Below are 27472 nucleotides of genomic sequence, written 5' to 3' on the forward strand. Positions count from 1 at the left end.
CTGGCTTTGGAGTGGGCAGAACTGAGAAGGAGCTGGAGTTCCTGAGGCCTCGGCTTCTGAGTTCTGAGCTTCTGAATTTCTGAGTTCTGAGCTCCGGTGGAGTCGTGATACCGTAGAGGGAACATGTGTGCCCGGGGAGCCGTGGCCCTCCGCCAAGTCCGGACTCACGCCCCATCACCTCTTGGCCTCCATTGGGTCTGGAGCATTAGCGTCTAGCTCACCTTGCCGCTGCCCAAGACCCGGTGGCAACCGCACATCCTGCGTGGTCCTTGCGCAAGGCGCAAAGGTTGGCCCCCCGCACAGGGCAGGCTGCCGGTCCGGACGTGCAGGTCCCGCCCGAGTCCCGCCCTGGCTTGGGCCAGAGCATCAGGTGGGGCCCACGGCTCACACACGCACGAGGTGGAGGAGGCCTCTCTCGGCCCGGCCTCGCCGACCCTCAGCCCATTGTGTGGGCTCGTTCTCTGGAGGGAGCGGCCGGCGTGCGCCCTGGTGCCAGACCCCGACAGCCCCACACCAGCTCAGCCGAGGGCTCCGCGGGCCAAGCGGCGCACGGTGGTCCCACAGACTACAAGTCCCAGCAGCCCCGCCGTGGGCGCCCCGGCCCCGCGTGGAGACCCTCCCTGCCGTCCGGGCGGCGGGGTCCCGGGCTGCGTTCGCTCGGGGCCAGGCCGGGCGGGGAGGCCGGCCCAGCGGGCGGGGGGTGGGGGCAGGCGGGGGCGGCTCCGTGGCTTCTCCCGCCGCTGCCGCCAAGGGGAGTTTCCAGGAAGTGGCCATATTGGATCCATTCAGCCGCAGCCGCCCGGGCGGAGCGCGTCCCGCAGCCGGCTCGTCCCCGTCGCGGCTCCGGCGCTCGTTCCAGCCCGGACGCCCCGGCACTCGTTCGCCATGGCGGCCACGGACCTGGAACGCTGCTCGGTGAGGGCCGCGGGGCGCTGGAGGCCGCCCTGCAGGGCCGGGGCTTGCGGCGTGCTGTCAGCGGGCGGCGGGCGGGGGCGCCTGCGGGGCGCCAGGCTGGGGTCGCCCCATCGGGCTCGGGCTTGTAGACCTAGTTCACGGAAAGACGCAGAGACCCGCGGGGTTTCGGGCACGTGTGAAACCAGACTGGAATCCTCAGGCCACGGGAGGATGCGGGACATCCTGACCCCGGTGGCCCGGGGCGCTCCTGACTGCACCGCTGGGGAGCTCCCTGGCCGCGCAGGTGCTGCTGGATGGGCTCGGTCGCTGAGGAGGCAGCCCTGGCCACCCAGGCAGGTCTGGCCCCCTCAGCTCAGGGCAGTGCCAGGCTCGGATCCCGAGGAACTTGGGCCTGCTATCTCTCCCCTGACCTCGCATTCGCCTCCATGCCTGCATCCAGATCCTGGGTGCGACTCCGGGCATGCCAGGCCTCAGTGGTCTGATCTGCGGCAGCCATTCCCAGGAAAGCAAGCGGGTCCTGAGCTAGCCCAGTCGAGGGCGCGGGGGCGGTGGTGAGGGGAGGTGTCTGCTGACGTCCCTGGTGGTCCCTGCAGGGTCTCCCTGGATCGCAGGCAGCCCACTGCCAACTTCCTGAGGATTTTGTGATTCCTCCTGCCCCGCTGCTCTGGAAGGAGGCCTTCTGGGGGTTGTGCGCAGTGCCTCTGGAGTCTGGGTGTGTCTGGGAGGCTGGACTGTGACAGTGTGTCCCCGTGCCAGCAAGTGAGGCCCCAGTCGGTCCTTAGTGGAGAAAGGCCTCAGGGGCTTGGGGGGGGAGGATCCTGAATATGTGACTGATAAAGAATCAGTTCTGGAGCTAAATAAGGGAGCCAGGACTTATGTAATTAATGCTATAAATACTGTCGCCTGGATTTATATATGTAAATCCCCCCACCCCCCCACCCCCGTCTGAAAACACATTTGTTGTTCTACTTTGGAAGTGTGCATAGCTAAAGCAGGAGGTGCGGTCTTTCCACTTCCTGCCCTTGGTATGTTCCTGGCCGCGGGTGGGGGGCTGTGTGTCAGGGAATGGAGTCAGGGTCAGAGGTGGGACCCAGGGGAGACTGACCTCCCCGCAGGGGCTGACCTGAGTCCTCCCCTCAGCTGGAGCTGGAGCTGCTTAGTTGTGTCTGCGTGCCTGACTGACCAGAAAATTATGCACGGGTCTTGTCTGTGGCCAGTTTCATCCCGCAGGTGGGAATGGTATGTGGAGAAACCAGAACCGGACCAGCCAATATGCATGCCGGCTACTACCTGTTGGCTGTGTGCCCTTGGGCAAGTGACGTAACCCTCAAGGTTCTGACCTGTGTGGTGGGATGCGGGCACTGCCATGTCACAGGGGTTACTGTTGAGGGTTCAGTGGGGAGAGTCCAAGTGAGGAATGCAAGATCCCTGGCGTGTATGTGGGCAATCCTGTGATAGGAGGCAGGGGTGCCCCAGTGTGTGGCACTCCCAGTCTACAGAGAGGTCCTGACCTGCCAGGGTGTGGGCGCAAGAACCTGCCTCTCAGCCCTTTGTGTCTACCCCGGGACTGTTTCTGTGCAGGGGCCGTCTCCGGTAGTGGGGAGGGTGGGGAGTGGTACAGCACTGCGGTCAGGAGACCTGGCCCCACTGTTAGTGCCTTCCACACTTGCCGCGCTCTGGGTGGAGAGCTCAGGCAGAGCCCGACCTGAATTTCAGGGTCTGGACTGCATTCTCGCCTCCTGCTTGGCTGGCCGTCTTGGGAAAATCATTTCTGACTTTCTTGTTCCACCGCTGGCACAGCCACACTTGTCTGTTCTGGAAAAGGGTCTGTGGCACATTTGGTGACGTAGTGATGGAGCGTGGTAGGTTTCCGTATTTCTGTGAGCAGCTCAAGCGTCAGCACCCTGAAGAGGCTGGCGGTCGTGCCGACCCGCGGCTCACACAGACACAGTGCTGTGCTCTGGGGTGGAGCTGTTCTGGGTTGTTTCCCCACAAGGTGTGATGCACACCCCGCACATTCCTGACCTGGCTCAGTGCTCCGGCAGGGCCTGTGGCTCGCACCTGCGTGTAGAGGGGTGGGAAGCGGCCCTCTGGGGATGTGGTCTGCCCTCATCCTTGCCGGGACCCCCAACCCGGAGGCTCCCCACTCTGCCTCCCCACTCCAGCCTTGCTCCCCTCAGGCTCCAGGGAGGGAGACTGAAGCTGCGAGGGCAGAGGAGGCAGCGTGCTGCAGGGCAGCCTCCGGCTTGGCCCTCTTCCCAGCCAGTCATGTACCCCCCCAGCTTTGCTTATCTCCAGCTCCATCTGTCACTTCCCCAAGAAGCAGGTTCCCAGGCAGTGCCCATCGTCTCCCGCAGCAGGGCAGGGGGAGGCAGCACCTCACCCAGGGCACCCAAGGCCTCTGTCAGGGCATAGTGGGGAAGTGACCACGGACTGCCTCGCTGAGCCATCCTGAAGGAGAGAGCCAAGCAAGATGGCCACGCGGCTCTCTGGGCCTGACAGCCCTGGGGGGCAAGACAACTGGTACCCGGAGGAAGAGGAGAACAGAGCAGGGTGGGAGAACAGAGCAGGGTGGGAGCTGGCCACGTAGCAGGAAACGGAGACAGTCCCAATGCTGGGGAGGAGGCTGGGAGGTCAGGGCCTGGCTCTCATCAGAGGCGTTGGTGGCAGGGAGGGCATTGGATTCTTTGTGCCCCTTATCTTGTTGTTGCCAACAACCTGTGATGAGTGACATAGCTGATGTGGTCTATGGCCAGGACAGGGTGGGCCCCAGGCCCAATCCCCAGCACCCAGGACCCCTGAGATAACAGAGGGTGGGGCTAAGTTTGGAGCCCCAGGATGGGATCAATGGAGAGTGTAATGGGTAGTCACTACCATAGTGTCACGCGAACTGGCTGGGTGCAGACACTGGAGGCAGCTGGCTTTGCGATGGCAGGGCTCAGGGCCTGGGTTGCCAAGCAGGCACCACCCCACCCCCCCCACACACACCCCATTAGTTCTGCAGCCTTTCTGCTCCCAGTACGGCCAGCTTGGGTCTCCAGAGCCCCAGGCAAGGCCCCAAGGCACACACTTTGCCAGACAGCCACATGTTGGATTATGTAGCCAGGAGGCGGGCACATCAGCCTGGGGTAGGGACACCACCCAAAGTGGGCTTTGCTGTAGAGCTGGGCACACTCTGCCTTCTTCCCTGGGGCTGCCTGCATCCCTAAGAATTATAGGAGGTGCCACAGCAGGCAAGAGGAGAAGGGCCAGACAAGGAGCATCTTGGCAGCAGCTGCAGGCACCCCTTTTATCATGGGAGTGAGTTACAAGTCTCCTTCCTCAGAGCACCCGGTGCCCAGGTGAATCTCAGCCACCCTCCTAGGGACCGAGTGAGCTGGCCAGCACCAGAGGAGGGTGGGGGGACACATGTGACCCTGAGGGCTGCCTGGGCAGGGGGCAGCTGGAGCCTGGGTCTAGGAATGGCTGTGGATTTGGAGTCCACTCCCCAGCTCAAGCCTGCTACCCTGCTTGGGAGTTGGGGGCAGGCCACAGAAGAGTGGCAGTGTGGTCCTGTGTCTCAGCTTGCCATGCTACCAGCCGCAAGTTCCTCCGCCTGTCCCAGCATGGGCATCCCTGATGGCATGGTGGAGAGATACAGCCGCCTCTGTTGCCCACAGCCCCTTCCCAGACACTCCCCATCATGAAGCAGAGACTGGCCCCTCCTTCTAGTGGTGTTTGCTACTGGAGTCCACAAGCCAAGTGAGTAAATAGGGATGCCTGGGATTCTGGTACATTCTGTGGTCTTGAGTGCCCACCCTATCTACCCTGCAGTGGGGTGGCTCACTCTGTCTCTGGTGGTACAGTCAAGTCCAAGTATGTGTCTGCATCCCAGGTCCTGGTGTGGATTCCAGTACCCGGGAACTGTGTCCTGGGCTTTGCGGACACCTGGTTCTGATGGGAAAAGTGTTAAAGACAGCATTCTCAAATAAATAAGCTGCAGTCCTACTGTGTGAAGAGGAGGGAAGAAAGTGTCACTTGGTGAGAGAAGGTGACCCAGAGAACAGTATGTTGGGAGTCAGTAGAGGGCTGGTCTGGCGCTCCTACATTGGCTTTGCGAATTGTGGGTCGCAGGAGGTGGGGCGTGACAGGCCTGTGCTGCTATTACCTGAGCTCTGGCTGTCCGCACTGTCTTAACGAGGCCTAGGCCCTCTCCCTCAGAACAGCCTGCTCTCAGGTTCCGGAGGGCAACCTCCCCACCCGTACCCTCCTACCCTCCTGCAAGCATCCTTCTGCTTGTTTCCCGTAACCTTTGACCTGGGGTTAGTGGCTTGCTGTGGAATCCCGGGATCGAGCCCAAAGCCTTCCCTGGGAAAATTCCTGGGATTCCTCTGGGCCTCCAGGACAGTCATGCTTCTGAGACCACAGGTCCTGGCCGCGGCTTGTGCTCTGGCTATTTAAGTCCAGGCTGCTGGGAGTAACGAGCCAGGGCCGGGGGCTTTGCGCCAGGAAGATGGGTGGAGAAGGCGCCCTGTGATACTGACTTCTGATCCCCTTGTTCCATGACTGGATGGTCCTCCCTCGGGGCTGCAGCTGTCCTGGGGACACCAGGACACGCCAGCTTGTGAGGACCATGGGAGAGATAAGCAGCCCGTGCCAAAGGCACAGGAAAACACTGTGGCTGACTGGGATCCTGGGCCCCTTGCAGCCATGGCTGGGTCTCCCCTCCCCCCCCCTTCCTAACAAGCAGCCGCATTTGGGAGGTCTGATCCCAGGGCTGTTTGTTCACCCGCATGGTCCCTGGCTCCACTGCTTTAGTCGCTCAGCAGAGTTCCAGTTCCTTCTGGACGGAGGCCTGTTTGTGTGTGTGGGCAAGCTGTTCAATGTGGATTCTCCCCAAATCCAACCTCATTTTCCATCTCTCGGCTGGCAGCAAGAGCCACTCTGGAGGCCCAGACGGAGGAAGGCCTAGTGCTTGTTACCTGCCTCTGACCAGTCAGCTGGGCATGGCAGGACTCAGTCCACCCGGGCAGGGATTATTTTGGTTCTTATCTCTGATGGGCCAACAAAAAGATGACCCGGGGAGCCTGGGGCCTGGCGTGGGGGAGTGACTGGAGAGTGGCCCCAAGGCATTCTCGCCATGGGTGTGGAGCACTTAGGGCTGCTGGCTCTGGCTCTGTGTCCTGGACATTGAAGGTATTTAGAGTCGCCTTGTCTGATGGGAGCTGGCAGTTTGGGAAGGGCTGGAGGCAGCAGTGTCCCCTCTCACTGGGGCCCAAGGACGCAAACAGCGTGCGGTGTCCCTTCCGCTTGCTTGCCTCCTAAGCCTGGACCCCACACTGCCAAGGCCTTCTGCCCATGCCAGAACTTGGTCGTCTCCAGGTGAGTGTTTTAGGTTTTCTCAGTTTGTATTGTTTGCCAGCAGGTACAGATGAGGCCATTTCATGCACATCTGCATCTCTGGGTTCAGAAGACTGCTGTGTGGTTTCTTTACCGCTCCCTTGCCCAGTCCCCACCTCTTCCTCGGGGACCCATCAGTGGCCACCTCAGGGCTGCCTGTCACCCAGCAGCATCTCAGTCTTGGCTGTCCGATAGTCCTCTCTGCCCTCAGATCCTGGCCTCGCCCTCTCGAGAGCGTGGTCTTACACAGTAACTCAGCCACTGGTGCCTATTGGACTGCACAACAACGAACGTGCAGAAGCTGACCTCAGGTGGTTCCTGCATGGAGTAAATGAGATGCGAGTTTGTCACAGTCCTTGTCCCTTTGATGCTTGCCTGATCTCCTTTAGCACTCGCTGTGGGCTGAGCCAGGGTCAGGTGCTCTCACAGCCTCCGTGGTGGCTGTCTCAGTGCCTGGCCCATGGGGGAGTCTCTTTGGGTGCTGAGTGAATGAGGGGTGCGAGGGAGCCTGCTAAGGCCAGTGATGCAGTGGACAGAATGGTGGGGTAGAGGGGACTTGAGCTACCCTGAGGTCCCTGCCTGAACCCAGCTCGGCTTGGGCTGCATGGTTGGGGCTCCTGCAGGGTGCTGAGGTTGGCCTTGACCTCTGTTCTGTCCTCTGCCTCCCCCAGTTCCCTCTCCTCACACTGCCCTGTTCCTCTGCATCCAGAGTGACCATAGCAGCCCGGAGATGCTCCCTTGCAAGCCCTTGCTGACCGCAGTCCACCTGGGAGGTATGGCTGGGGCACGGGGAAGGCCACAGGCCAGGTCATCCCAGGCTCGTGCAGCCACGTTCTCAGCGCCCCCGTCCTCTCCCAGTGGGCCTCAGCTTTAGGCCGCCTCTCCTGATGGCCACAGGAGGGTCATGAAGACTTGGCCTGGCTCATATGCCTCTGCCTGAAGAGGTTGTGAGTTTGTGCCGATTGGCTTCAGCCGGCATGCTGCCAGACTGATGGCCAGAGGGGAACCTGGGGCGGGTACCCTGGAGTACGTGATGCACCTTGAATCGTATGTCACTGGGGATTGCCATTAGTGAGTCACCCCCAAGGAAAGCCAGGAGGGAGAACCTGTGTCCTGAGCCAGACATGAAGCATCTCCGTCAGGGCTGGCAGCCACTCCCTTGTGTGTCTGGGAGGGGTGGCGGTGGGGTGGGAGAGTGGGTGTGTACGTGGCTGCTCACTGAATGTGTGGGTGTGCACATCTTCAAGTGTGTGTGTTGTGCTTACTGTTGACTCACAGCCTTTCTGAGGTTCCTGAAGCTCCTGAGCAATTCTGACCTCTGGCTCATGGCCCCGGGCTGACAGGGCAGCCTGGGCAGCACCCTGGGGTTGAAGGCCTCCCTGGCCTCCCCACAGGCAGAGCCGAGCTGTGTGCGTGCAGGGCAGGCAGGGCTGCTGAACCTGGAAAGGTGGGCTGATGAGAGCCCCGCCCAGGACTTCTGTTGGGATCTCTGGCTATGAGAACAGTTAACGGTGTGTGAGTGCGCAGATGAGCGTGTGTGAAGGGATAGGACTGCCGCTGTTTCTCTGCAACTCCTCTGTGTTGGAGTGTGAGTGTGTGAGTGTATGGCTTCCAGACACTGCTGACTTGGTGTCTTTTGGCGGCAGACTACAGGAAGTTGGCCTGCATCCTGATGGTGTCACCCTTGGACAGGGAGGATGAATAAACACATCGCCTTCTCTGCAAGCAGAGCACGCCTTACGTTTTGGAGATTCTCAGTCTCAACAGACTGTTTTGTCCTCCATGGGATCCTTGGGCTTCCGGGAGCAGGTGGGGCCGCCTGAACCGTGATGCCCTGTGTTGGCCCGGCCGACAGCCAGTGCTGCAGTGAGGGAGGACAGTGCACAGGCACTCATTAATGGCATGTTGTTGGTCACGTTGAGGGGGTAGAATGGAAGTCTGTGGACTAGGTAGGGAACCAGCCTATGTGAGAATAAGGAACTGGCGCCATTGCAGTGAGTGGGCAGGGTGTGAGAGCAGGTGCCGGAGAGAAGCTAGAGCCTGGGAAAGGGGCAGAGTTGAGGGCTGGGCTGGGCTGGAACCCAGCTGCCAGAGGCCTGGGGTGCCTCCCAGAGGTTTGGCGTGACCAGTGGGCTGTTGACACTGCGGCAAGCTGCCCTGGCAGGCTTGTTTGGAGTCATGTTTGCTGCCCTAAGAGGACCTGGGCTTGAATGGGCTAATTGGGTCATGACATTCTGGGGACAGGGAGAAAGGGTCAGCTCTAGAACAGAGGTTCCTTGGAGAGGGAGCAGGTTCAGAGGCACTCCTGACCTGGGGAGGGCCCCAGGGGTCCACACACACACACACACACACTGAGGAGTCCGCCATGCGGCGCTGCACTTGGCAGGGGCGGGTGTCAGCAGCAGAAGAGGGAAGGTTGGGTTAGTGCCAGTGGCTCTGGTACAGAAGGGTGTACAGTTAAGCCAGGGCTGTGGGCACCCCCGCAGAGCAGGAACCATGCGTGCTGTGTGCTCCTGGGCCCCTCTGCCCATTGGGCCTGCACTCACAACTGCACAGGGGCTGCCCCTGGGCTGACTTCTGGTTCCTGGGCTGGCCTTGGCCAGGCTGCTTCCTTCTCTCTGCAGTGGTGGACGGGATGGACAGGGACAACACTGCATCTGCTGTCCTTGCTCTTCCCCACTGGTGGCCAGAGCAGAGGGAGGATGCGTGACTGCCCTGTGCTGAGCTGCCCGGGGCCTGTGCTGGGGAAGACTGAGCCTGGGAACCTGGCCTGGGAGGGCACCATTTCTCCCCCATCCCCAGGAAAGCCCAAGAAACTAGCTGCACAAATTGGAGCCTGACCTTGACCATCTGCTTCAGGTCCTCCTGGTTTCTTTTTTAGTGTTGTGGGCCGGCTCCATGGACTCATTCTTTCAGGGCTGCTTGCCAAGGCCAGGCCCTCAGATTTTTGCCTGGCGCCCTCTTTCAAATTGGCTGGGGCTGGGCTGAGTGTGGGAAAGTGGGAGGAGCTAGAGTCTGGGGATCTCATCCTACGTGAGGCGTGGTGTGAGAGGTCTCCCCTGTGTTGGGTGGTGAGTGAGCCCTATGGTTATGGGAGGAGTTGAGTTCAGGATGATAGGGCCCAGTCTGGGAAGGGACTTCAGGGTTTACCACAGCAACATACTCTGCTATGTGCCTCTTAGACTCTAACCTGAGGGCTGGGGCCTGCATCATGGAGTAGCTGAGAAAGCACAGCTTGCAATGCCAGCAACCCTTACAGGCCCCAGTTCATGTCCTGGCTGCTCTATTTCTAATCTAGCTCCCTATTAAGGCTTGGGGAAAGTGATGGAGCATAGCTCAAGTGTTTAGGCCCCTGCCACCGCCATGGGAGACCTGGAAGAAGCACCTGGCTTCCTCCTAGCCTAGATCCAGTCATTGCAGCAATCTGGAGTGAACCAGTGGATAGAAGACTTAGCATTCTTCCTTTCTCCCTCTGTAACTCAGACTTTCAAATAAGTCAATCTTTGGGGGGCGGGGGAATGTCCAGAAACCCCATGGTGTTTCCTCCTCAGGAGGAAGATGATTAGGCCCTTATCAGTAGCAGCCAGAGACTCTGGGACCAACCTGTGTCAGAACCCCCAGCCCAGGCATTCCTGTCTGTCCCAGGGGAGAAAGGGCCTCTTCCACGGGGGACAGTGGGGACACTGGGGTTTTTTGGCTGTCCTCATGGGAGCCTGACCTGTAGTTGGAGTTCTGGAGCATTCCAGGTATATCTTGAGACTCACTGGGTCTGCACAGGAGTATGGGGCTGGTGTAGCTCAGGGCCAGCCTTACCTCTCCAATGGGCTCACAGCCTGACATGGCTTCTCTCTGGGCAGAATGTGGACCCAGAGCCCCGGAGCCTCTCGCTGGGTGGCCATGTGGGCTTCGACAGCCTCCCGGACCAGCTGGTCAGCAAGTCGGTCACTCAGGGCTTCAGCTTCAACATCCTCTGTGTGGGTGAGTGTCACCACTGGCTGTGTGGGAGGTGGCACGTTGCCTGGCCATATGCTGCTGCCCTTGCCTCCTGACACCATGGGTCAGGGGATGGGTGGTGTCTGCCGGGCCAGGTAGGTGCCATGAGAGCTGTGGGAGTTTGTCTCAGTGATAGCTAGTTTGGCCAGTTTGTTGGTTTGTTGGTGTTAAAAATGCAAACCCTGTTTCTGCTCCTAGCATTGTGTGCTGGGGGCTCCCTGACTGTTTCAGCCTCAAACACAGGGGCTTGGCAAGACTGAGCAACCCTACTGCCCGGGGAAAACTGCCCCTTGCCCCAGCCCTCCAGGTCTTGGGACCCCCATGGGCCAGGCAGGAGGGACCTGCAGGGGAAGCTTTGTGTGCTGGTTGGTGGCTGGGTCCTCTTGAGGCCAGCACAGATCTCTGTCCTGTGGCATCTCCTAGCCACGGTGTCCTCCCTCTCCCCCATTGCCTGAAGATGTGTTCTGTGTTTCATGTAGCCGTGTCTGGCTTCCAGGTCTAACCCCATGACTCACTCTCCCCAGGGAAGGGTTTGAGTGGGGTGAAAGGAGGTGCGGAGGGTGGGAGGAGCAGCCCTGTCTGCTGTGTGGGGCGAGGGTGCCAGGGAGGTCTCGGTCCCAGCCCTTGGCACCCCTCTGCCCCTGCGTCCCTGCCACCCAGGGGAGACCGGCATTGGCAAGTCCACCCTGATGAACACGCTCTTCAACACGAACTTTGAGACCGAGGAGGCCAGCCATCACGAGGCCTGCGTGCGCCTGAGGCCCCAGACCTACGACCTGCAGGAGAGCAACGTGCACCTCAAGCTGACCATTGTGGATGCTGTGGGCTTCGGAGACCAGATCAACAAGGATGAGAGGCACGAGGCGGGCAGGGCCCAGTAGGAACAGCCTAGGGCCCGTAATCCAGGGAGGCACGGGAGGGTGTCCCCGGGAGTTTCAGAGGCTCTGTGGCCTCTAGCTGCCCTCTTGCTGACCCACTCCTCCATAGAGGGATTGGTGGAAGGGTCAGCAGCCTGTACCAAGGAAGGGATCCCCTATAGGGACAGCCCAGGTGCCCACCCAGCTGTGTGGCCGCCTCCCGGGTGATGGAGCTATGTGTAGTTACAGGCCCATCGTCGACTACATTGATGCGCAGTTTGAAAGCTATCTGCAGGAGGAGCTCAAGATCCGCCGCTCTCTCTTCGACTACCACGACACCAGGGTCCATGTCTGCCTGTACTTCATCACACCCACCGGGCACTCCCTCAAGTCCCTGGACCTGGTGACCATGAAGAAGCTGGACAGCAAGGTGTGGGTGCTCCTGGTTCCTAGGGTCCCCCCATATCCCTCTGTCCCGTAGAGCCCCCAGGGAGCTGCTCAGGAACCTGTGGACAGCCTCCTGGACCCGGTCCCCTGTGTGTTCTGTCCCACAGCTGTGCCTGTTGCTTCAGCGGTCTCTCTTGCCCTGGGCTCTTTCTCTGTCTGCTGAGTCTGGCCCTGGGTCTCTCCTGGTAGCTGAGCTGGTTTTCACTTTTGGCCTTGCGGGCTTCACTTCCTTTTCTGCTTTCCACCTAGGTCTCCCCTGTGCTCGCTTCCTCTCTTCTCCCCACGTGCTTGCTCCTGCCATGCCCTGTTCCCCTCTCCCTGGCACAAATCCCTCCTGGGTCTCCCATCCCCACCCCTAAGTTCTCTGGGGAGAGGAGCGAAGTCCCGGAGTTGAGTGGGCATGGGAAGAACAGAGGAGGCAGCTTCTCAAGGATGTCAGGAAGGGCCATGGTCTTGGACAGCAAGTGACTGCACAGTCACCTACCCAAGACCCTGTGACTACTCTCCCCATCTTGGGGACTACATTTCATTGGAGGTTACATTTCTCAGGGTAACCTTGACCTGGGAGATCCTGGGATCTTCCTGAGGTGACTGCAAGTGGATTATCTTACTGTGCAGTAGGGAGCTGGGCCCCCTGCCCATGCTTCTCCAGGCCCCTGCAGTTAATTAAGGCTCCCAGAGCATTCTAGGTTAAAGTTGGGTATGCCCAGGGGGCCTGGGGTGGGGGCCAGATCATGGCCTGAAGGGAACCATGGCTGTCAGGAGCTGCTGCACCTGCTGGCTCCAGCCCTGCTGAATGTGCAGAAGAAGCTGGCATTGGACTGGGCATTGGAGCACCTGCTTTCTGGCTCCCTGCCTCTCCCAGGGATGTGGCCTGGGCAGGGTTACCCACTGTCAGGGAGTCATCGCTCAAACCAGTGACCTGCTGTGTCCCTTCTTTTGTCCTGGCAGGTGAACATCATCCCCATCATTGCCAAGGCTGACACCATCTCCAAGAGCGAGCTCCACAAGTTCAAGATCAAGATCATGGGTGAGCTGGTCAGCAACGGGGTCCAGATCTACCAGTTTCCCACAGATGACGAGGCTGTCGCAGAGATCAATGCAGTCATGAATGTGAGTGTCCGACCGGGCTTCAGGGGCTGGGGAGCTGGCAGAGATCTCAGACACGGTTCCAGAAAACACTCTAGGGTCCACCCTTAGCTTCTGTGGGATGGACGGGTGGGCATTAGGAGCCTGTCAGTCCCATGTCCTGTGGGCGGCAGCAGGAGGAATCAGCTACAGGGCTAGCCCTGGGGCTCCCTCAGGATTTGAGAGGGGGCACAGAGCAGGATCCTGTAGGAGTGAGCAGGCTCCAGGCTTGCAATCTGTAAAAGATCTTGGCCCTCAGGGTCTGTTCAGGGAGCTCTGATATCCACTGGGAGGCCTGCATCTGGAAGAAACACTGAGTAGTCTGGGGCCACAGGAAAGAGGAGTCCCTCCCTATTGGGAGGTCCCCGGACACTTCTACAGAGGAGAGCTGCTATGTGAGCATCCAGCCCCAGGACCTTTGTCCAGGTTTGGCCTCTGCTCTGTGGCCCTGGGCAGTGGGCATGGGTGTGTGTGTGGCCTGTTGGTCAGCCTGTGAACATGGGGCCCCTTTCCAGGCGCACCTGCCCTTTGCTGTGGTGGGCAGCACCGAGGAAGTGAAAGTGGGCAACAAGTTGGTGCGTGCCCGGCAGTACCCCTGGGGCGTGGTGCAGGGTGAGTGCCGGACTCGGTCCCCTCCATGCCCGCTATCTCCTGCATTCCCCTGGTGCTGCCCCCCAACACGCCTGTATGTCCTCGGCTTGCAGTGGAGAACGAGAACCACTGTGATTTTGTGAAACTGCGGGAGATGCTGATCCGCGTGAACATGGAAGACCTCCGTGAGCAGACCCACACCCGGCACTACGAGCTCTACCGGCGCTGCAAGCTCGAGGAGATGGGCTTCCAGGACAGTGACGGCGACAGCCAGCCCTTCAGGTGACTGCCTGCTCGGGCCGCAGCCGGGTGCACCGTGCAGGCATCCAGCTAAAGGCTCACATGTTGCGGGTAGGGGGTTGTTGCGAGCCAGGGCAAGACCCTCGTGAGCAGGGCCGTTCTCTGGCCCCACCTTGCTTCCCTCTGCCACAGTCCGACTCTCGTCCTTTCCTGTTTGGGTCTCCGTAGCCTACAGGAGACGTATGAGGCCAAGAGGAAGGAGTTCCTGAGCGAGCTGCAGAGGAAGGAGGAGGAGATGAGGCAGATGTTCGTCAACAAAGTGAAGGAGACAGAGCTGGAGCTGAAGGAGAAGGAGAGGGAGGTGTGTGCGGGAGTGAGGGGCCAGGGGGGCACGGGGGTTGGGGTGGGACAGGTCTGGTGCCTTCCCAGCCCACGCTGAGGTCCCGCCCGTCCCCTTCTGTTCACAGCTCCACGAGAAGTTCGAGCACCTGAAGCGGATCCACCAAGAGGAGAAGCGCAAGGTAGAGGAGAAACGCCGGGAGCTGGAGGAGGAGAGCAGCGCCTTCAGCCGCAGAAAGCTGGAGGTCCTGCAGTCACAGGCCTTGCAGGCCACCTCCCAGCAGCCCCTGCGCAAGGACAAGGATAAGAAGAAGTAGGTGGCGGCTCCCGCCCAGCTGGCCCCCTCCCACGCTGGCCCCCTCTGCTGCTCTCTATGCCCTTGGCTTCTGCTTTGCTCTTGCTCCTCTCTCTCTCTCTCTCTCAATCTTTCTCCCAGGAGTTTGTTTTGCTCTTCCATTTTCTACTGACCCTTCTGCCCCTGTCTTGCTCACTGTCCTTTTTCTTCCCTTTGGTCCTCCCTGGTCATCGTGCTGTCACCATCTGCCTCTCAGATGACCATGCACTCTGCCCTCCTCTTTCTCGCTCCTTTACTTCACCTCACTGTGTCCCTGCAGCAGCTGGGGCTCTGGGATACAAGGCAGGGAAGGGCTCTAACTGGAGCTGCAGGTCTCAGGGAAGGAGCTGCGGCCAGGCCAGAGCCAGGGCCTAGGAAAGCCCGCATGTGTGGCAGGGATCCAGAAGTCCCGTGGTGATTGCCTGGACAGCCATGGTGAGGCAGTGGCCACAAGTGGTGACCAAGCATGCTGGGGACACTGTGCTCCCCGGGCAGCTGGTCTGCAGGGCCTGTTGGCTGGGAGGAAGGCCAGCGGCTCCTTGCAGGGGCTCTGGCTTTTGCAGGGATGGGAGGCTGGCTTCCGGCACAGGCTGGGCTTGTCACTACAGACAGAGAGGAACACAGGGTGGCAGGGTTTGCCCCGCCCTCTGGGAGGATAGTTAGCTCTGAATCCCTTCTCCTTGGCCTTCTTACCTAGCTCCACACTCTCCCTCCATCCCTGTGTCCCTCACATGTCTTTCATAGCCTGTGCCATAGCCACGTCGCACTGTGAGGATCTGGTCCTTCCCTGCCTGTCCCTGTTCTTGGCTGACCCTCTCCTGCCAGGCCCACCCCTCCTGGCCTCCATTCTCAGGCTGCATTTCCTCCTGGAGTCTTTGGGTGAATTCCTGCCCAGGCCTGCCCATCCTTGGTGGCAACGGAGCCTAGTGGTGTGGGCTGAGAAATGCGCCATTGGCAGGCCTTGGGATGCCGCTTCTGGCGTTGATAACATTCCTCTTTGCATTCCCTAGCATGACCTGGCACATGCACACACATGCACATGCAGGTATGTGCACAAACTACCTGGTGTCACTCCTGCCCCATCACATCTGTCAGCACACAGAGCACAGAGACACACAAACATAGGCTATAAAGTATGAGGGGCTCCTCCCTGGGCCAGACCGGCAAGGTAGAGGCAGGGCCAGGCATTCAGTAATCAGATGCTGTCCACCCCAGGCACACCCTCAGCTTCCCTGGTTTCCCCATCCCAGTGCCCAGTGGATGTACACCTGCTACTGGCTGGCTGTGCTGGGACAGGCAAGCTTTGCCCTTCCCCAGAGAGAACCTTGGCTCTGTGCCCTTCCCAGCTCCAGGATGCATCTCTGCTTTGCTTTTGCTTCCTGTCCTAGTGCCATGTCCAGCTCCTGGCTTGGCAGGTGTGGGGGCTGGGCTGGAACTGGTGTTGAGTTTCAAGCTGGTGGCTCAGAAAGAAATTTCTCCCAGGAGGCAGGTGGAAGCTAATAACCCAGGTGCCCACACCAAAGTGACTCCACTCTGCCCCCTGCCTGTGGGGCCAGGCCTTCAGGTGCAAGAGATGGCTGAGGCATTGCCCTGGGCAGCCTCAGTGGGGGCTGTGACCAGGTGTCTGGGCTTGGGGCTGGGGCACATCCTCAGGCCTGTTATGTTAGCTGCACCTGTCGGAGCTTCTGTCAGTTTGGTGAACAAGAGCAAGCTCTCTGCGGGCCTTGGGGGACCAGGGGTTGGGTGAGGAGGGGAATGGGGCAGGGGTGGCTGAGTGTCTCTTCCTGCTGTCCTGGTTCAGGGAACGGGCTGGGTCAGGAGTGTGTTGCAAGGCTAGAGGGAGTTATGACAGGTCTTTTTCATGATCCTTTCCTTGGGCAGCTTTGATTGGTTATATTTTACTCTTTATGTTTTAATCCACTTTTGCCAATTGCCTCACAGTCAGATCTTGACCCCTAGCCCGGGATGCCGCTGCGGTGAATTCTCTGCTTTGCTCCTCACACATGCCAAAGAGCCTGCCCTGCCCGGTCCCTGGTGTCCGTCTCACTGTCTCCTGTTCAGTTTGGTTTGGTCTGCATACCTTTTAACGTGTCCATTTCGTTGTGTTTGTTTGATTTTTATTTTTCAGTTAACGCACATTCAGACTTATGCGCTGAGGGTGGACTTTAGACTGTCATGCGTTAATTTGCTTGCGTTGCGCCCTGTGGCCCTTCTCCCATAACCCGGTGTGAGGATGGACTGGGAGCCGGGACAGACGCCAGTGTTTACAGCCTCGCTTGGGGGCCCCGGGCCGCCCTTCTCTATGCAAACTCAGAAAAGCCATGAATGCTGGAATCCAAAACTGACAAGGTTTATTTCTTTCAGAGCCAGTGGCTGGTCTTCCATTTACAGTGTCACTATCCCCTGAGGCAGCTGTGACGGGCCTGCCGGGCATGGCCCCAGCTGGCGGTGCCGGGCATGCGTCTAGCATCCAGCAGGAGTGTCCCGCCTGAGCGTCCAGCTTGTGGCGCGGCCCTTGGGACAGCCACCCGGCCCAGTAGACATGCTGCATACTTTGCCTGTTCCCCTTCCTTTGAATTTTTCTAACCTCGAGCTTAATTTTTATAATAACTTTCCAACACTTACACTTTTTTTCATTTGGGCACCAGCATAAAGACAAATAATACCCTCTCCATTATTTTCATAAAGTAACCCAGACTTCTTGGTTATTTTTTAAACTAAAACTACACCTCTAAACCTCCCTTGTGTATGAAGCACCCTGCTCGCCTGCAGTAAACGAGCAGGGAGAGGTGGGCAATAAACGTCCTAGAACAACAGTGTTGGGAACTTCTTTCCGGATGACAATGGAGCCAGGGCAGGAGCCTGGGCCACATTTTCACTGTGAATGTAAATGGAACAGCAGCCCTCAGCCGCCGCCCGCGTGCCCTGCAGGTGTCACATGTAAGCAGGGACACCCGCACCACGCATGTGTTCCGTATGGGAGTCTGACTTGAGTTCCCAGACCAGTCCTGCATTTTGCACATGCGCAGGTGCCGGGAGGGGCAGGACTGTGGCCTGCCAGCCACCAGCTCCTCCGTCCCACGCTGGAGAGGTGGAGGAGCGAGTGGTCAACAAGCTTCCCACTCCAGCAGGACTCTGCAGAGCATCGTTTGTGGAAAGTCCTCTGGTGCGGCAGGGAGACTTTGGAAATATGGGCTGGAAAAGATGGCTGTACCTTTGGTGCAAAAACTGAAATCCATGCAGAGTTTTTGTTTTTCCTGGTGCATATATTTCGTGAACCTTTTTTGAAGAAGACGTGTGCATGGATTGCAAGATTCGTTTGGCACCAAAATAACCGCGTTTTCGTTCTGTTTTCCACGGACATTGGAAGTAACACTTGAACTGGTAGCATTGAATCCTCTGTGCTCCTGTTGGTTTGCAAGTGAAGGCACAGGGGGGATATGCTGAGGAATTGGGAAGAAAGGAGTCCTTTCACGGTGGTACAGCCTGGCGCCAGGCCCTGTCTCCCACATGCCCTTGCTGGGAAGCCCCCAGCCATGCCCATGTAGTACTGGGTTATCTGTTTTCCATGCGTCCTATCTCCCCAGCTCTCGGCTCTGTCTCCCTTCTGACTGGTCTGCTCTAGTGCTACCCAGGATGCTCAGGTGTTCTGCCTTTCTCAGACGATGTAAGGGAGGCGGAGGGCAGCCAGGAAGGGGCTGGGGCCTTCCTTCACCCTCAGCAGAGCAGGCTCTGCTGGTGCTGTCAGGGAGCAGCCCCAGGTGCTATGCCCTGACCGGGAGGGCATACAGATTTTATGGGGCTGGAGGCCTGCACTATTTTGAAAGGATTTCTTTAAGAAAGCCAGATGTAGAGTTAGGCGCCAGGCCTCGGGAGGGCCCTAAAGACGTCACCTCCTTGGCTTCATAATCGGTCTACTTCTGGCTGTGACCAAGAGTGGGGCCTCAGAGTGGCTCCTGACCAACGTGAGTTCGCATCTCTAAGCAAACATGGTGGCCAGCAGCTCCTGCTGAGGGCCACACCTTGCCAGAGCATGTATGTATAATTGGGTCCTGCCTCTGTCAGGAGAGGTGGCCCAGTGCCCTGCAGCAGGACCCCTGGCTCATGGGCCACCCTGGGAACCTCCACAGTGAGCAGTCTGCCACCCATGCCCCCATAGTCTGTGGGCCCAAGGCTTCCCTGCTTCTCTGGGGGAAGACAGGGTGTCCCTGGGGGTCTGGGCTACCTCCACAGGTGCTTTGTGACACCCTTTCCCCTGCTGTCTGAACCCACAATTTTGTCTTCTTCAACTGAGACCAAAGTAATCTTTGACTCACAAGGTGAGTTTCCAATTGGCCTTTGTTTAGCAAGCCGCCTGTCATGGAATGCTGGGCCCCACCTGCTGGCTGCCACTTAGCTCGTACTGGTTTTCGTGGGCATTACTAAAGCTATCATAGAGGACCAGGTTGGCCTGTACTCCCATGTCTTTGAGGAACCATGCTGCTTTGAGGCAGAGTCACCATGTCATGTACCATCCCCTCCTGGACTTTGGGGAGAGACACCAGGGGTGCTGCTGACCGCTGTGCCAGGTGCTGTAGCAGGCATGGACTGGGCAGAACTGCCCCCAGCCCCAAGGCAAACCGAGTCTAGGTGGTTTAGGACTGTGCCGACTGTGGTTGTGTGTCTGTGTGTGTCCATGTGCCTCCCAGGAAGCAGGGCCTGAGTTACTGGATCAGAGGCCAGAAGGTATGTGGCTTGCTCATCTGTTACGATAATATGCTTTTCTAAACCGGCTTCATTTGTTGATTCATTTATGCCTCCATTTGTACACTATTTTTATTCCTTTCCATTCACTTTGTACTCATTTTTTTCCCCATTAAATTTTGGCATTTCTTTTGAGTTTTTATGGTGTCTTTTTGTTTTGGCAATAGCTTTTCTGACGTAACTAGTACCCTGAGCCTGTTCACCTGCTACAGCTGCGATCAAAATGCAACTTGTCTTATGTGCTCCTCTTGGGGGTTGATTTCACATTTGCATTGCGTATGCTGCTGTGGACATGGGCAGAAGGTGGATGCGTGGGTGTGAGAAGGGCGGGAGGAGCAGTTGCAGTGAGGAGCCGAGGTGAGCACAGAGCTCAGGAATGTTGGTGGGTCCAGGTGCTGGTCAGCCCTGCAAGGAGGCTTGGCATGGGCTGGCAGATACAGAGTTGCTTCTCCTGTGTCATGCTTCAATGCCTCTAATCCTCCTCATCATCCTATGTTCAGATACCACTGTTCCTCCCACAGCGACCCTGTTACCATTCAGGCACAAAGAGGTTAAGCCATGAGCCAAGGTTGTACAGGGAGTCTCTGGAGAAACTGATCTGAATTTTGGCTGTCTGTACTGTTGAATGATGAGCTACAGGCTGGCTCCGATGAAATGATGGAAGAACAGCAGAAAGTGGCAGTGTTGAAGGGCCTAGCAGTGCTGAGATGGTGTCATCATGATGGGAAGCCCCCAGGGACAGGAACATGTTGGGCTAAAGAACAGGCCAGTGGTTGAAGGGAGTCATAATGAGGGTACATGAACCCATTTGTTGAGCTTGGTCTACCAGGCATTAGGAAGAGAAACAAGCAAAATGAGGCAGTGGGAATTGAGGTCTGGGGAGCTCGAGGAGAGTGTGAAGATGATAATGGTCAGCTGCACCTATGGGAGGCGGGAAGGCAAAGTCCTCACCCAGCTTTGGAGGACACCGTATCCCCACTCCCATCCCATGGCAAGGCAGCCTGGGCCCCAGTGGGCCCTCAGGACTGACTGGAGGTGCCAGAGGGCAGTCGAGGCTACCACGGGGAGCTGTGGACCAGAGCAGCCAGCCCTTGTCACAGCCACTGGACTAGGGCTTGGCTGCTGATGGTATACGATGTTCACTCCAGCCAGGCTAAGCTCAACAGGAGCCCTTGTGTGGGAAGATGCTGTTGGCATTGCTAGCAGCTTTATGTCATTTCTGCAGAAGCTCCAGCAAACCAAAGTGGAAGGCAGAGGTGTGTGCTGACTCTAGAAGCCGGCTCTCCCAGCCTGGTGACGGCTGGGCCGGGTGCACATCCAGCCTGGCCCACATATCCGCAGGACAAGCTCTGCAATGCGAGGATGTCACAAAGCACCTCCAGTTGGGTCCCACGGCCATTCACAACCCAGCTGGCGGCGGAGGCAGCTGCAGGCCACTGCTCAGAGGCAGCTCTGTGGGCCCAGGGCTTCAGAGAGGCAGCTGGCTTCCGCCCGCAGCCAGGGCAACCTCCCCCTGGGAACACAGTGCACACCTGCTTGCCCCGACAAGCAGCTCCCGGGCATCGCAGAGGATGTCCCCCAGTTAGACTTAACACCCGTGACTTGGCCTGCCTGCCTGAGAGAAAGTGGCTGCATGGTCAGTGGAACACACACCAATCCCGGTACTTTTTTTTTTTTTTTTAATCCCCAGTACTTGTGAAGGAAGACCTGAGGCCTGACTGACTCAGGGCAGATGTGTCTGCTTAGACCCCCATCTCTGGGGTGACAGCCAGGGTGGGTGGGCCTGGAAACACTGCACAGGAGTCTGGGAGAAGCCTGGGAGGTGAGTCAGCAGGAGGCAGAAGGCAGGCCCCACTTCAGCCCCCTTTTCCAGCTCTGCGCGACAGTCGCAGTCTTCACCGGATGAGGAAAGAAAAGCCAGAGAAGTTGGAGGCTGCATTCATTCGTTCGTTCGTTCTCCCTAGGCTCGGGCCCTTTGAGACACGGGGAGGCTAGGGTGTGCTCTAGCAGCCACACTTGGGTTGCACCAGACCTTCCCTGCCACCCTGGCCCTGGTGTTCCTCAGATTTCAGCCAGGAACACTGCCTCAGGTGCTTGTCCAGGGCCTTCTTGCCTCCTAGTTATGCGATTCACGGAGCCCAGAGCTGTGCTGTGTGGGTGCGAGATGGGGCAGGTGCAACAGGAAGCATGTGCACAGGAGAGCGACTACAGAGTCCTCAGCTGCTGTCTGACGAGTTCCTTGCAGGACATGTACTGCTCCATGTTGACCTGAGTAGGAATAGAGTGCCAGCCTTGGGCAGGAGCCTCTGAGGCCATGAGGAGTGGACAGCAGGGTGCCAGTGTGTGACTACAGAGCCAGCTAAGGAAGGCCTGCTTGCCCTCCCTGCACACTAGCCTCACCCCCAAACCTTGGGGAACTCTTTCCCCTCAGTAACTGTCAGTAGTTCTACCATGCATTATAGTCTAATGAATCCATCTGGGGGAGATGCTGGCAACCCATGCCCTCTGGCCCTCCACCCCTGTAATCTGCCTCATGTTATTCCTGGTGCCTGGCACATACATTCATGGGAAGTGACTGGGGTCTGGAGTCAACACTTCCTGTGCTACACTCAGAGCTGCTTCCTCCCAAGCAGAATGTATCCCCACTGTGGATCCTCGTGGATGCGGGGCTGCCCATGGAGAGAGTCTCTTGCCACTAGGGAGCCCCACTCTCATCAGCTCAATGGAGGGAACCTGTGTCCATTAAGTCCATAGACCATGGCCAGGTGTGGGAAGCCTAAAACTCAGGGAGACTCCTGGCAGAGCTGTCTGGAGTTCTAAAGAACCATGGAGTGCCATGGGATGGGAGAGCATGCCAGCCAGAGGGGCACAGCTCTGAGCCTGGTGTAGGGCCAAGTTGATGTCTACCTGTGCTTTCTTCAGCAGATCAGATGTAGGAGCGCAGCAGTCGGGCATGAGCTTGTCCAGCTCTAAGGTGATGATGACCAAGGCCAGTGTGGAGCCCTTGAACTGCAGCAGCTGGTGGCCCGCCATACAGTGCTGCAGCTGCTTGGTCAGGGATGCGACGTGGAGGGAAGGATTCCTCTGAAGCTGCAGCATCTGCTCCTGGGGCCAGCTCACGACAATCAGGCCGTGGAACTGGAGAACAGGATTTTTTAACTTTAGAATGGAAAAACCCCCTCCTTTTCCTACGTCAATGACCAGAAGTGCAAACCATTGAACTTCCCATCAGAGAGCACCTGGTGTTACCAAACCCTGTTTATTCTTAGTCATGGCCCCACCAAGGTGGGCAGGGCAGGGGAGCAGTGGAGTCGGGGGGGCTTGGGGGGGCCAGTGAAAGAGGCTTAATGCCCGCTGGGTGGCCAAGCAGAGCTTCGACTCTGGAGAGACAGAGTGTATTGTAGGACAAGGTCCTTATCAGTTTAAAAGGACCTAGTTGACAATGTTTCCATTCTGAACAAAAAGACACATTAATCAAGCTCAAAGTAGCAGAAAAGTTACTTGTATCAGCTTGGAGAGAAGAAACTCTAACTTGGCAACAGTGGCCATTTTTCAAAAGAAACATCCCTTAATGATTGAATCTCCAAGCCTCCCAACAGCCCAAACCGCTCAACATTGCCACATCAAGTAATTTTGCCTTACTAACAGAATCCTGTCCTGACAGATGATGCCCACATCCCAACTCCGACAAACACAAACTAATGAATGCTATTTTTTTAAGTGCCAGATCAATATGGTCTAAAGCCTCAGTAAGGATTGTGTGTAGGTGAATCGAGACAGCTAAGTGAATGTGTGTATAAAGTGAGCAAGATAGATATTTATGTACAATATTCTTAGAATGCAAAGTCCAATATTTTTGCAGCAAGTATTCAAAAGAGTAAATTAACCACAGTCATGCCGTTGTAAACACTTTTTTGTAAAGTTAACCCAGTATCCTTTCCAAGTGCGAGTCTGATGGACTGGTGTTGAACTTGAGATACGTCTCCCCCTTCTGTATGTCATGAGCCTTGTGGGTCACCCCCTGTGTGGCGCATGTACAACAACGTGTGCGTGGACGTGCTTGGCCGTCCAGTGTGTGAACAGCTGTTCCAAAGGCAGATTCTGCAAACCCCTCATGCTTACTATAGTCAAAAAGTCCAGTGGCGTCGCAAGATACAGGTCCCAATGCAGTTTGTCCAGAATGGTCAGCTCCATCCTCAGCAGCTCATTTGGGCTGTAGGCAGGGCCGTAGTGCTCTATGAAGTCTTTCACCTGTGGAACTAACTGTAAAAGAAAAAAGAGAGAAAGAAAATAAAGAGGCCAAGGCCCTATACCATGTCATAGCAGCTTCTGTTTTCTTCTCCCTGGGGACCAGGCTCCATGACCTCCTTGGGCCTGCCCAAGTGCTTCTCAAAGGCCAGACCAGACCCCAGCTGTGTTGGGACAGCTCTAAGGAAATTGTGATGACATGTGTGACCATCACACGGAGACCCTCTGTGAACAGGTCTCCATCCGCAGTTGCATGCCGGCAGGCACTCACGTGAGGGTGCCCTGGTGGCTGTACCTACATTACCTCCCCGTCCAGTCAAGCACTCCAGCAGCCTCGGTTGGGCTCTGGCCATCCCTGCTCCTGATCCCTCCCTGGTTACTTGCCATACAAGCACCAGACAGACCCATTAATACTGCCACTACGATCATTCCCTTCTGCCTTAATTTAAGGTGGTTCACGGGAAATTAATGATGCTCCTGCCCCTGCTCTGGGGGTCGGAGTGGAAGAATATTAAGGCTAGTGTTTGAGCAAACATGCAAGGGACAAATGCAATGAAGACTGGATGTCACCATTCTAGCGAAAGGAAGTATTGTTGTTAATTCCTAGAAATGGTTCGAGGGTCACTGGCATGGTTTTCAGTCGCATGAAAGCAACTTTCTCCAGGGGGATGGGGAGGCACAGAGCCGTTCTAATCCACAGGGGCTGAAGACATTTGTATTGAGAGTTTGGAATGGGAAGTACACAGGCAACTTTTTTTTGTATTGCTCCTCAGAGCCAGAGATGAGCTGAGAGAGGCCTTGCAGCCTGGGAGTGTTCCTGAGGACTAGAGTGGGAGGGCTCAGAGCTCAGGGCAGGGGAGGTGTGGCCTGAGAACTGGCCTGAGGCCCCGAGGCAAGTCCACCCCAGCCTGGAGAACTGGTGGCCACTTTTCTCTACCCTCTTGCCCTCATGTGCCCAGCCTTCCTGCCCCTTTTAGCAAAGCATTCTAGAATCCCCGGACCATGTTCATGGCCATGGTCACTCTAGGTCTCCAGCAGCTTTCTTAAACCTGGTTTCTAGGGAGTGGCCATGGGCCCACATGGGTGGAGCGGCCTTCAGGACAAGGCCAATCCGCCAGGGGTCAGGCTCTAGCTTTGTTGGCCAGGAGGCTTCAGCTGTGTTCCTCTGTCTTGGGGGGACGGTGGAGGAAAAAGGAGGGTCCCCAGGGTCCAGCAAGCCTAAGGAATGGGCAAGAGAGGTCCCAGGAAGTTAGGGACTTCTCCCCACTGCTCCTCCATTTCAAGGGCCCAGGCCTTTTGTGGAGACTGGCAGCCAGCATACCTCCCAGCACACACACCTCGTCCTCCTCCTCAACTTTCACAGCCAGTCTCAGGGAAGCAACAGCTGCAATGTGGAGTAACTTCTCCTTCACCTGCAGTACACAGTAAGCGCATCTGGGGAGAATCTGGACCCGAAAAGTGCAGGCACATACACCCCGCCTCAACACACCAAGTGAGGGCCTCCCATTTGCCCAGTGTCCACCCCTTGCTTCTGCTTCCAACCAGAAGCAAGGCCCCCCAGGAGCCATTGTCTGCAGGCACAGGCTGCTGCAGGGGCGTCCACCTATCAGGCAGCAATGGGAGTGTCTTGGGCCTCTCACCATCCCTCCCAGGCTGCCCTACCTTTCCTGAAGCCACGAGGCGGCTGAAGATGGTCAAGGCCAGGTTGAACGTGGCTAAATTGAAGTCGAAAATGTTGGGGAGCTGCAGGAGCTCCTGTACAATGCCCTGGAAGGCGGCGCAGACCTCGGGCTACAGCAAAGAGGAAAGGGCAGAGGGCAGGGAGGGTGGCCGTGGCAGAAGCAGCCTTCCTGTAGGCACTGGAGCGCATACAAGAGGCCATTTGCTTCATCGTGATCCATGGGACCAGGTGCCTCAGTGCCAGGCCTTGAGGCTCACCCCACTGCAACCTGCCCTCTCCCTGAGAAGGAAACCGGTCAGACAAGAGAAATGAGGAAAGCGCCTGTGAGGCGCCACACCTGACCAAGGGGCCAATCTCCTGGGCGTCTAGCACTTGAACCAGGTGCACACCACCCCGTCTGTTTTCCCTGTGAGTGTGCTGGTACCTGGGGTTGGTCACCTCGCCACTGGCGAGCCTCGCGGTCCTGGGTCAGCTGCAGGCGGATAAGCAACTGGGGCTCCCTCACGATTTTTGCGTCGTTGGGCCGCAGCCATAGGTCCCACTGAAGCAACTCTGGCAGGGGCAGTAAGGGCCCGAACGTGGCCACAGGTTGCTGAGCGCGCGCCGCGGGGCGCTGGGGTCCTCGCCCCGACGGGGTCAGGGAGAATGAGGCTGCCCCTGACGGGCGTGACTCCAGGTGTCTATTCCACGAAGCCGGCACAGAGGCGGACCGTGGACGTTGTGGGAGCAGACAGCAAAGGGCCTCCTGGTCCGGACTTCTGACTGAGGTCCTCCCATGGCTTACTCTGGAGGGTGAAAGCTTTCGCTCGTCCGAGGCCATGAGACAAGCAGGATCCCTTGTGTGGGGCACCATGTTGTAACTCGGTTTTTTATAACCCAGAACTTGGGCGCGCAGCTGAGGCTGCCTCCGGTATAGGCGGGTTCAGCTGCTACACCTGTAGCTTCTTCTGGGACTCTGGAAGCTGTCCCCCCAAAGCGGCCCCAACGGCCAGAACTGAGCCCATCCGAAGCCAGGAGCCTGGAGCCTCTTCCAGGACTCCCACGTGGGTGCAGGGTCCCAAGGCCTTGGGCCGTCCTCTCCTCGACTGCTTTCCCAGGCCACAAGCAGGGAGCTGGATGAGAGGCAGGGTTGCTGGGATTAGAATTTTGGCGTTCAATATGGTATCCTGGCACGTGCAAGGCAAATACTTTAGTTACTAGGTTACAGCACGGGACCCATCTTTCAGATAATATATATATTTTTTTAATGAAGAGTTCATACTGTACGACTGACTCTGTTAAAAACAGAGCTAGTTTATCACGTTCATTGCCGTGGCCCTTAGGGGTGGGTGGATAACGGCTAGAAAAAAGCACAAGGAGCTTGTGGAGGGATAAGGCCCCAACAAACACGTGGGAGACCCAGGTGGAGTTACTGGCTCCTGGCGTCATCCTGGCCCAGTCCTGCCGTGTGGGGCGTGAACCAGCTGGTGGAGAAATGTCTGCCTTGCTCCCATTTCCTCTCTTAAATCTGCCCTTGAAATACATTAAACAAATTTTTTTAAAAAATGATTCATATTTTCACACCTTATCTCTAGTTCCTGTGAATCCCAGGGGGACCGCCAGAGATACCTAAGCCCTGGGCAGGAAACAGCCTCCTGTTTAAATACAACACACATCAGCCAGTTACGTAAATGACAGCAGCATTGTACGTTAAGACAATGAACAACAAGAAGGCTGAGTATGTTCAGTATAGACGTGGTTGTTTTTGGAAAATTTTCCCACCCGTGGCTGCCTGATATCCCAGAGGCAGAAGTCAGGAATGCTGGGGAGTGACTGCATCCTGGCAGCGCATCCTCATGCCAGCAAGGAAGCCAGTTCGGTGCTCAGCTGCCTTAGGAAGGCCTGGCACAGATGGCGAGAGGGCGGCTCCCTTGGGCCCCACTGAACATCGGATGTCGGGGAACAGAGGGAGAGACCGTGGCTCTGATCCGTGCAGCTGTCGGAGTTCAGTTTCCAGTCATGGGGGGGGGGGGAGGAAAGACGTGTGTGCTGGGGCGCTTTTGGGGGGGACAGGCCCCCAAAAAGAGGTAGGGATGCAGAGTAAAAGTTTCCGTTTTGTGCGGCAGTTAAGCTGGAAGTGCCTTTCGCACCTCCAAGAGAGGGCTTTGGGCGCGAAGGATCACTGGCCCTTTCACAAAGGTTTGCTGAAATTCTGCGTGCACCGGGCGGTTAGAGACGCTGGGAGATGGGCCACCTAAGGGTAAGAGCGCAGCTCAGGCCTCAGTTTTCCAGCTGGGACGCAAAGTACAATGGTTGTTGACGTTCGGGATACTCCAGGTGTCACAAAATTGGCCTTGACGAACCCGAGCGCGCCTCCTCCTCAGGCTCGCGCCTGCCAGGTGTGGCCGCCTCACCGCCCGCGCGACGCCCAGCGCCGCGGCCCGGCAGCACTGCGCAGGCGCCGTCTCCATCTGGCGTCCTAGGAGATGAGCCCGGGCGGCCTCCGCGCAGGCGCACTTTAGGATGCCAGGACCCCGAAAGCGGAGCTGGGGCGGGGCGCGCTCGGAGCGCGCCTGCGCACTGCGTGCTCTCGCCCGA

At 57.7% G+C, this 27472-nt stretch overlaps 1 protein-coding gene across 5 annotated transcripts; it reads left to right on the forward strand.

Annotated features, from left to right (window-relative positions):
• The first annotated feature begins 778 nt into the window (after nt 1-778).
• Nucleotides 779-23231, forward strand: LOC121167510 (septin-8). Of its 5 annotated transcripts, XM_040996956.1 has the most exons (11): nt 886-915; nt 1672-1674; nt 10152-10272; nt 10948-11143; nt 11388-11574; nt 12543-12704; nt 13235-13331; nt 13424-13592; nt 13779-13911; nt 14018-14202; nt 21889-23231. In XM_040996956.1, exons 1-11 carry the CDS (start codon nt 886-888, stop codon nt 22052-22054), a joined length of 1449 nt encoding a protein of 482 aa, XP_040852890.1. In that variant the 3' UTR covers nt 22055-23231. The 5 variants fall into 5 exon arrangements, with proteins under 5 accessions (XP_040852889.1, XP_040852891.1, XP_040852893.1 ...); XM_040996955.1 differs by lacking the exon at nt 1672-1674 and having other exon boundaries at nt 779-915; nt 11394-11574; XM_040996957.1 differs by lacking the exons at nt 1672-1674; nt 21889-23231 and adding an exon at nt 16588-17313 and having other exon boundaries at nt 779-915; nt 11394-11574.
• Nucleotides 23232-27472: the final 4241 nt, after the last annotated feature.

Source organism: Ochotona curzoniae, unplaced genomic scaffold (assembly GCF_017591425.1).
Source record: "Ochotona curzoniae isolate NIBS_2020 unplaced genomic scaffold, NIBS_Ocur_1.0 patch380, whole genome shotgun sequence".
In the NCBI taxonomy this organism is placed as follows: Eukaryota; Metazoa; Chordata; class Mammalia; order Lagomorpha; family Ochotonidae; genus Ochotona; species Ochotona curzoniae.